At 45.3% G+C, this 10,123-nt stretch overlaps 1 protein-coding gene across 1 annotated transcript; it reads right to left on the bottom strand.

The window, feature by feature from the left end:
• Window positions 1-8,099: 8,099 nt before the first annotated feature.
• Window positions 8,100-8,795, bottom strand: LOC127911293 (uncharacterized). The gene has a single exon (XM_052477454.1). The coding sequence runs from the start codon at window positions 8,793-8,795 to the stop codon at window positions 8,100-8,102; it is 696 nt and encodes a 231-aa protein (XP_052333414.1).
• Window positions 8,796-10,123: the final 1,328 nt, after the last annotated feature.

Below are 10,123 nucleotides of genomic sequence, written 5' to 3' on the forward strand. Positions count from 1 at the left end.
GAAGAGCTCTGTGAGCTACTGTGATTTTAATGCTCTGTGATCTACTGTGTTTGAAGAGTTCTGTGAGCTACTGTGTTTGAAGAGCTCTGTGAGCTACTGTGTTTGAAGAGCTCTGTGAGCTACTGTGATTTTAATGCTCTGTGATCTACTGTGTTTGAAGAGCTCTGTGAGCTACTGTGATTTTAATGCTCTGTGAGCTACTGTGATTTTAATGCTCTGTGAGCTACTGTGATTTTAATGCTCTGTGAGCTACTGTGATTTTAATGCTCTGTGAGCTACTGTGAATTTAATGCTCTTTGAGCTACTGTGATTGTAATGCTCTGTGAGCTACTGTGATTTTAATGCTCTGTGAGCTACTGTGATTGTAATGCTCTATGACCGACTGTGATTTTAATGGTCTGTTAGCTATGAGCTACTGTGATTTTAATGTTGTGTTAGCTATGAGCGACAGTGATTTTAATGGTCTGTTAGCTATGAGCGACTGTGATTTTAATGGTCTGTTAGCTATGAGCGACTGTGATTTTAATGGTCTGTTAGCTATGAGCGACTGTGATTTTAATGTTGTGTTAGCTATGAGCGACTGTGATTTTAATGCTCTGTTAGCTATGAGCGACTGTGATTTGAATACTCATCTAGAGTGATTAGATTGGATCAGTGCACTCTCTCTACAGTATTTGAGACTAGTAGCTTGGTCATCTTCATGAAACATTGCACCGAATGTTTCATGTAAAATCGATTCACACTCGGTTCTCAAACTGCGTTCAGAGGTGCTAAGTTCTCTGGGCCAGCAAACTACGTTTAGAGGTGCTAAGTTCTCTGGGCCAGCAAACTACGTTTAGAGGTGCTAAGTTCTCTGGGCCAGCAAACTACGTTCAGAGGTGCTAAGTTCTCTGGGCCAGCAAACTACGTTCAGAGGTGCTAAGTTCTCTGGGCCAGCAAACTACGTTCAGAGGTGCTAAGTTCTCTGGGCCAGCAAACTACGTTTAGAGGTGCTAAGTTCTCTGGGCCAGCAAACTACGTTCAGAGGTGCTAAGTTCTCTGGGCCAGCAAACTACGTTTAGAGGTGCTAAGTTCTCTGGGCCAGCAAACTACGTTCAGAGGTGCTAAGTTCTCTGGGCCAGGAAACTACGTTCAGAGGTGCTAAGTTCTCTGGGCCAGCAAACTACGTTCAGAGGTGCTAAGTTCTCTGGGCCAGCAAACTACGTTTAGAGGTGCTAAGTTCTCTGGGCCAGGAAACTACGTTCAGAGGTGCTAAGTTCTCTGTGCCAGCAAACTACGTTCAGAGGTGCTAAGTTCTCTGGGCCAGCAAACTACGTTTAGAGGTGCTAAGTTCTCTGGGCCAGCAAACTACGTTCAGAGGTGCTAAGTTCTCTGGGCCAGCAAACTACGTTTAGAGGTGCTAAGTTCTCTGGGCCAGCAAACTACGTTTAGAGGTGCTAAGTTCTCTGGGCCAGCAAACTACGTTTAGAGGTGCTAAGTTCTCTGGGCCAGCAAACTACGTTTAGAGGTGCTAAGTTCTCTGGGCCAGCAAACTACGTTTAGAGGTGCTAAGTTCTCTGGGCCAGCAAACTACGTTTAGAGGTGCTAAGTTCTCTGGGCCAGCAAACTACGTTTAGAGGTGCTAAGTTTGCTGGGCCAGCAAACTACGTTTAGAGGTGTTAAGTTCTCTGGGCCAGCAAACTACGTTTAGAGGTGCTAAGTTCTCTGGGCCAGCAAACTACGTTTAGAGGTGCTAAGTTCTCTGGGCCAGCAAACTACGTTTAGAGGTGCTAAGTTCTCTGGGCCAGCAAACTACGTTTAGAGGTGCTAAGTTCTCTGGGCCAGCAAACTACGTTTAGAGGTGCTAAGTTCTCTGGGCCAGCAAACACCACTGGTGTGTCTGAGCTTTCAGATGATTGGTTCTTTATGTATCGACAGTCCTGTATTGTTGTTGTCACTGAGCTCTGTTGTGTGGAGAGGAAGTGAGTCCTATCTTTAACAAAGCAGCGCTCAGCCAATCAAAATAAGATAAGATCGATCGTACACAGTCCTCAGGCCGATTGGCCTAGCTGATTAGAGCTAACAGGAAATGGGAATGTTGCTACAGTACACTACTTTTGACCAGGGCCCATGAGGCCACAAGAGTGGCACCAGAGGTGTTTAATAAAGGTGTCAAAATGATTCAGTTTGGATGGCGCCTTGGCTAACTTGGCTAACTTGGCTAGCGAACCGAACGATTGTGTTTGCATACTCCCTTAATTAAAGACTTTCGCTTGATACATTTTGAAAAATGTGGCAATAGCACTGTTTTTTTCCATTTTCAGATGCCATAGCCTGTATACACTTTCTCAAAATAATCAGAATTAATCTGTCTCAAGAAATCTGTGATGACAGAGGACTAAATGGAATCTGGAGAGGGTGATGACAGAGGAATAAATGGAACCTGGAGAGGGTGATGACAGAGGAATACATGGAACCTGAAGAGGGTGATGACAGAGGACTAAATGGAACCTGAAGAGGGTGATGATAGAGGAATAAATGGAACCTGAAGAGGGTGATGACAGAGGACTAAATGGAACCTGGAGAGGGTGATGACAGAGGACTAAATGGAACCTGAAGAGGGTGATGACAGAGGACTAAATGGAACCTGGAGAGGGTGATGACAGAGGACTAAATGGAACCTGAAGAGGGTGATGACAGAGGAATAAATGGAACCTGAAGAGGGTGATGACAGAGGACTAAATGGAACCTGGAGAGGGTGATGACAGAGGACTAAATGGAACCTGGAGAGGGTGATGACAGAGGAATAAATGGAACCTGAAGAGGGTGATGACAGAGGAAATAAATGGAACCTGAAGAGGGTGATGACAGAGGAATAAATGGACAGAGGACTAAATGGAACCTGAAGAGGGTGATGACAGAGGAATAAATGGAACCTGAAGAGGGTGATGACAGAGGACTAAATGGAACCTGAAGAGGGTGATGACAGAGGAATATATGGAACCTGAAGAGGGTGATGACAGAGGAATAAATGGAACCTGAAGAGGGTGATGACAGAGGACTAGATGGAACCTGAAGAGGGTGATGACAGAGGAATAAATGGAACCTGAAGAGGGTGATGACAGAGGAATAAATGGAACCTGAAGAGGGTGATGACAGAGGACTAAATGGAACCTGAAGAGGGTGATGACAGAGGACTAAATGGAATGGTTGAGTAGAGAGGAGATGTTTATGAGAGGAAGGGGTCACTTGGCTCAGCCCTCAGATTGCATCCCAAATGGACCCCGATTCCCTACAGTATATAGTTCACTGTGGGCCAATGGTCAGAGGCCTTTTGAGACATAGTTAATGGCTTGTGGTGGAGCTGTCAATGACATGTCGTGGGGGAGGGGTGTGTGGACAGGATGGAAACTGGAGAGGGTTTTTCTTTGTCCTCTTCTCTGTCTGTTGCCGCCGGTTTTTGCTGTCAATTCACAGTGTGAGGCGGGGGTGTTGAGGGGGAGGCGGGGGTGTTGAGGGGGAGGCGGGGGTGTTGAGGGGAGAGGTGGGGGAGAGGTAGAAGTGGCGGGGATTTAGGGGAGAAGGGGGTGTTGAGGGGAGAGGTGGGGGAGAGGTAGAAGTGGCAGGGATTTAGGGGGAGAAGGGGGTGTTCAGGGGAGAGGTGGGGGAGAGGTAGAAGTGGCGGGGATTTAGGGGGAGAAGGGAGTGTTGAGGGGAGAGGTGGGGGAGAGGTAGAAGTGGCGGGGATTTAGGGGGAGAAGGGGGTGAAGGGGAGAGGTGGGAGAAGTACTGTTGTTTAGGCTCATGATTTGTTTGACAGGATTTTAATGATTTCATCCTCCTTAATGCCAGGAGTTTTTCCAGGATTAAAAAAACAAAAAACACAATGACCTGATTCAGCTATCGAGTGGGTCAGCGATCTGAGGTACTGCATATCAGTAACAGAGGCGTCACTACATACCCTGGTTCAGCGAGCTGAGGTACTGCATATCAGTAACAGAGGCGTCACTACATACCCGGGTTCAGCGATCTGAGGTACTGCATATCAGTAACAGAGGCATCACTACATACCCTGGGTCAGCGATCTGAGGTACTGCATCTCAGTGCCAGAGGCGTCACTACATACCCTGGTTCAGCGCTCTGAGGTATTGCATCTCAGTGCCAGAGGCGTCACTACATACCCTAGTTCAGCGATCTGAGATATTGCATCTCAGTGCCAGAGGCGTCACTACATACCCTAGTTCAGCGATCTGAGATATTGCATCTCAGTGCCAGAGGCGTCACTACATACCCTGATTTGATCCTGGGCTGTATCACAACCGGCCGTGATCGGGAGTCCCACAGGGCGGCGCACAATTGGCCCAGCGTCGTCCGGGTTAAGGAAGGGTTTGGCCCAGCGTCGTCCGGGTTAAGGGAGTGTTTGGCCCAGCGTCGCCCGGGTTAAGGAAGGGTTTGGCCCAGCGTCGTCCGGGTTAAGGAAGGGTTTGGCCCAGCGTCGTCCGGGTTAAGGGAGGATTTGGCCCAGCATCGTCCGGGTTAAGGGAGGGTTTGGCTCAGCGTCGTCCGGGTTAAGGAAGGGTTTGGCCCAGCGTCGTCCGGGTTAAGGAAGGGTTTGGCCTAGCGTCGTCCGGGTTAAGGAAGGGTTTGGCCCAGCGTCGTCCGGGTTAAGGAAGGGTTTGGCCCAGCGTCGTCCGGGTTAAGGAAGGGTTTGGCCCAGCGTCGTCCGGGTTAAGGAAGGGTTTGGCCCAGCGTCGTCCGGGTTAAGGAAGGGTTTGGCCCAGCGTCGTCCGGGTTAAGGAAGGGTTTGGCCCAGCGTCGTCCGGGTTAAGGAAGGGTTTGGCCCAGCGTCGTCCGGGTTAAGGAAGGGTTTGGCCCAGCGTCGTCCGGGTTAAGGAAGGGTTTGGCCCAGCGTCGTCCGGGTTAAGGAAGGGTTTGGCCCAGTGTCGTCCGGGTTAAGGAAGGGTTTGGCCCGGGATAGGCCGTCATTGTAAAATAATATTTTTTTCTTGCCTAGTTAAATAAAGGTTAAATAACTTTTATTTTTAATTAGAAAAAAATCAGGTCCCGTCATATAAAACCTTTATTTTTACAGCATATTTATTACTGTGACCCAAAGTTTAACCTTGTTAGGTTTAGTCTACCAGATCAGGAAGAACAATGGGCCCCACATCAGTCTGGGACCTGTGGTGCCACCTCTGAAAACACATCTGAAATCACCACACAAATGAAAAGTATTTAGTCCTGGAGTGGCCGTTCTCCACATCTCAACCCCATAGACAATCTTTGGAGGGAGTTGAAAGTCCGTGTTGCCCAGCAACAGCCACAAAACATCACTGCTCTAGAGGAGATCTGCATGGAGGAATGGGCCAAAATACCAGCAACTGTGTGTGAAAACCTTGTGAAAACTTACAGAAAATGTTTGCCCTCTGTCATTGCCAACAAAGGGTATATAACAAAGTATTGAGATAAACTTTTGTTATTGACCAAATACTTATTTTCCACCATCATTTGCAAATAAATCCATTAAAAATCCTACAATGTGATTTTCTGGATTTTATTTTCTCATTTTGTCTGTCATAGTTTAAGTGTACCTATGAAGAAAATTACAGGCCTCTCTCATCATTTTAAGTGGGAGAACTTGCACAATTGGTGGCTGACTAAATACTTTTTTGACTCACTTTAATTTGACTTGCATATCTCAACATTTCAACATAGTATTAACATTTGTAAAAATATATATATATATATATTGTAACTGGAATATTCTTCCAGTTTTGTGACTCAGTGCATCCGGTAAAATGAAAATATTTGAGGTAAAAAATAAATAAAACACGTCTCAAATATAAGGAAACATACATTTCAACTGTTTCAAAAACATTGCTCTGCTTTTACCATATATACTGTAGGAGTGTTGAGTTCAACGAGACCAGTCTGTTTTCACTGTCCTGCTGGGAGGGGGCAGCTGTCGGGCGAGTGTCATGCGTAACCTCACGAGGTGTGGTTCAAATGTGAGAATTTCGCACGTTTACACAACAGGATTGTCTCTTGAGAAACCTCCCAAAAACATTTGTTTGTTATCGCCTATGTGAACAGTCAAATAGATAGAATGAGCTGTTTCACAGCCTGGTAAGGCAACTGCCCTCAACCGCAATGTTCTCCAGAGGGTGGTGCGGTCCGCACAACGCATCACCGGGGACAAACTACCTGCCCTCCATGACACCTACACCACCCGATGTCACAGGATGGCCAAAAAGATCATCAAAGACAACAACCACCAGAGACACTGCCTGTTCACCCCGCTATCATCCAGAAGGCGAGGTCAGTACAGGTGCATCAAAGCTGGGACCGAGAGACTGAAAAACAGCTTCTACCTCAAGGCCACCAGACTGCTAAACAGCAGTCACTAACTCAGAGAGGCTGCTGCCTACATTGAGACCCAACCACTAACTCAGAGAGGCTGCTGCCTACATTGAGACCCAACCACTAACTCAGAGAGGCTGCTGCCTACATTGAGACCCAACCACTAACTCAGAGAGGCTGCTGCCTACATTGAGACCCAACCACTAACTCAGAGAGGCTGCTGCCTACATTGAGACCCAACCACTAACTCAGAGAGGCTGCTGCCTACATTGAGACCCAACCACTAACTCAGAGAGGCTGCTGCCTACATTGAGACCCAACCACTAACTCAGAGAGACCCAATCACTGGACACTTCAATAAATGGATCACTAGTCACTTTAGACAATACCACTTCAAATAATCTTGCGTTACTCATATCACATTGTACATACTGTATTTTATACCATCTATTGCATATTGCCTGTGCTGCTCGGCCATCGCTCATCCATATATTTATATGTACATATTCTCATTCATCCCTTTAGATGTCTGTATTAGGTAGTTGTTGGAGAATTGTTAGATTACTTGTTAGATATTACTGCACAGTCGGAACTAGATGCACACGCATGTCTTTACAGTCCAATTAACATCTGCTAACCATGTGTATGTGTGACCACTAACATTTGATTTGATTTGATTTGAACTGGTCTCTCCCCAAAGCTCTTGACAGGCACTTGTGCTGCTGTCACGACGCTGTGGTGTAAGATAAGATAAGTTAAGACAAGAAGATAAGTTAAGATAAGTTAAGTTAAGTTAAGCTAAGATAAGACAACTTAACTTAAGTTAAGTTAAGTTAAGATAAGATAAGAAGATAAGTTAAGATAAGTTAAGTTAAGATAAGATAAGACAAGAAGATAAGCTAAGATAAGACAACTTAAGTTAAGTTAAATTAAGATAAGATAAGATAAATTAAGTTAAGTTAAGATAAGATAAGTTAAGTTAAGTTAAGATAAGATAAGTTACGTTAAGTTAAGATAAGATAAGTTATGTTAAGATAAGATAAGTTACGTTAAGTTAAGATAAGATAAGATAAGTTAAGTTAAGATAAGTTAAGTTAAGTTAAGATAAGATAAGTTATGTTAAGTTAAGATAAGATAAGATAAGTTACGTTAAGTTAAGATAAGATACCACGGTAAAGGTTAGGAAACTTTCTAATCCTAGCCTCAGATTTAATCTACAAAGTTACATTGTCACTTACTGGTAACGTTTGTAAAACAAGTATTTTTTTATTACATTTCTTTTTTATTTAATAAAAAAAAATGTGCAGTTGTTGATAAAGTTGTATATTTTTGTTTTTGTAATTTAGTTGTTGGTTTCAAAAGTTGAGCTAAAGTTGTGTGTCAGGTACATTGCAGGTGTATGCACCAATTTGTAAGTCGCTCTGGATAAGAGCGTCTGCTAAATGACTTAAATGTAAATGTAAATGTAAATGTATATTGTTCCTGCTGTCACTGTAGCTCTGCAGAAAGCATTTTCTCATTTTAACTGTGTCGAAGTTGAGCTGAAGTTCTGTCAAGTGCATTTACCACAGCATAACTTTAGTTGACTCCAGGCCCATAATATTACTACAGCCTACAGTCACCCCAACCCCATGTGATGGGAAAATAAATAAAAAGCCCAGAGGAGTCTGCCTCCTCCTCTCCCTTCGTTTAACTCCTGAGGATTACCTCTCATGCCTGCTGTAGCATCGTTTAAAGGGAAAACGTCTCAGCGCATCAAGTCAACGATACCTAACTGCCTGCCCATGGATGGGTGGAGCTTCATCTTCCCTCTGATGCCGAACTGCCTGCCCATGGATGGGTGGAGCTTCATCTTCCCTCTGATGCCTAACTGCCTGCCCATGGATGGGTGGAGCTTCATCTTCCCTCTGATGGATGGGTGGAGCTTCATCTTCTCTCTGATGGATGGGTGGAGCTTCATCTTCTCTCTGATGGATGGGTGGAGCTTCATCTTCCCTCTGATGGATGGGTGGAGCTTCATCTTCTCTCTGATGGATGGGTGGAGCTTCATCTTCTCTCTGATGGATGGGTGGCTTCATCTTCTCTCTGATGGATGGGTGGAGCTTCATCTTCTCTCTGATGGATGGGTGGAGCTTCATCTTCCCTCTGATGGATGGGTGGAGCTTCATCTTCTCTCTGATGGATGGGTGGAGCTTCATCTTCTCTCTGATGGATGGGTGGAGCTTCATCTTCTCTCTGATTCCTAACTGCCTGCTCATGGATGGGTGGAGCTTCATCTTCTCTCTGATGGATGGGTGGAGCTTCATCTTCTCTCTGATGGATGGGTGGAGCTTCATCTTCTCTCTGATGGATGGGTGGAGCTTCATCTTCTCTCTGGTGGATGGGTGGAGCTTCATCTTCTCTCTGATGGATGGGTGGAGCTTCATCTTCTCTCTGATTCCTAACTGCCTGCTCATGGATGGTGGGCGAGAAGTAAAGAAAGTCAGTCTGTCTTTTTCATGTTGTGGTGGGTTGAGGCTTAACTACCCAACATATCCCCACCAAAGAGGTAATAATGTAACCCACACTAATAGTTAATACTGTAACTCACCCCTATAGTTAATACTGTAACCCACACTAATAGTTAATACTGTAACCCACACTAATAGTTAATAATGTAACTCACACTAATAGGTAATACTGTAACTCACACTAATAGTTAATACTGTAACTCACCTCTATTTCAGTGGCTCTGTAAAAAAGAGAGAGGTTCATGTTGTATGTTAGTTTGTGTTTGGACAGTATTTACCCACAACCTGCTCAACTCCTTCATGCTCAGCTCCTTCATGCTCAGCTCCTTCATGCTCAGCTCCTTCATGCTCAACTCCTTCATGCTCAACTCCTTCATGCTCAACTCCTTCATGCTCAGCTCCTTCATGCTCAGCTCCTTCATGCTCAACTCCTTCATGCTCAACTCCTTCATGCTCAACTCCTTCATGCTCAACTCCTTCATGCTCAGCTCCTTCATGCTCAACTCCTTCATGCTCAACTCCTTCATGCTCAGCTCCTTCATGCTCAACTCCTTCATGCTCAACTCCTTCATGCTCAACTCCTTCATGCTCAACTCCTTCATGCTCAGCTCCTTCATGCTCAGCTCCTTCATGCTCAGCTCCTTCATGCTCAACTCCTTCATGCTCAACTCCTTCATGCTCAGCTCCTTCATGCTCAGCTCCTTCATGCTCAACTCCTTCATGCTCAACTCCTTCATGCTCAACTCCATCATGCTCTGCTCCTTCATGCTCAGCTCTTTCATGCTCAACTCCTTCATGCTCAACTCCTTCATGCTCAACTCCTTCATGCTCAACTCCTTCATGCTCAACTCCACCATGCTCAGCTCCTTCATGCTCAGCTCTTTCATGTTCAACTCCTTCATGCTCAACTCCTTCATGCTCAGCTCCTTCATGCTCAGCTCCTTCATGCTCAACTCCTTCATGCTCAGCTCCTTCATGCTCAACTCCTTCATGCTCAACTCATTCATGCTCAACTCCTTCATGCTCAGCTCCTTCATGCTCAACTCCTTCATGCTCAGCTCCTTCATGCTCAACTCCTTCATGCTCAACTCATTCATGCTCAACTCATTCATGCTCAACTCCTTCATGCTCAACTCCTTCATGCTCAACTCCTTCATGCTCAGCTGAGTTGACTCCAGTAAATGTAAATAGCAGCCAGGTATTCTTTATGGGATTATTTTCTCCACCTCTCTGTCTCTCTCTCTCTCTCTCTCTCTCTCTCTCTCTCTCTCTCT

Source organism: Oncorhynchus keta, chromosome 24 (genome assembly GCF_023373465.1).
Source record: "Oncorhynchus keta strain PuntledgeMale-10-30-2019 chromosome 24, Oket_V2, whole genome shotgun sequence".
NCBI classification, from domain to species: domain Eukaryota; kingdom Metazoa; phylum Chordata; class Actinopteri; order Salmoniformes; family Salmonidae; genus Oncorhynchus; species Oncorhynchus keta.

Bases quoted from the DNA above. Each gene is read 5' to 3' on its own strand.
- LOC127911293 (XM_052477454.1), bottom strand. From the start codon at position 8,795: ATGAGCAGGCAGTTAGGAATCAGAGAGAAGATGAAGCTCCACCCATCC.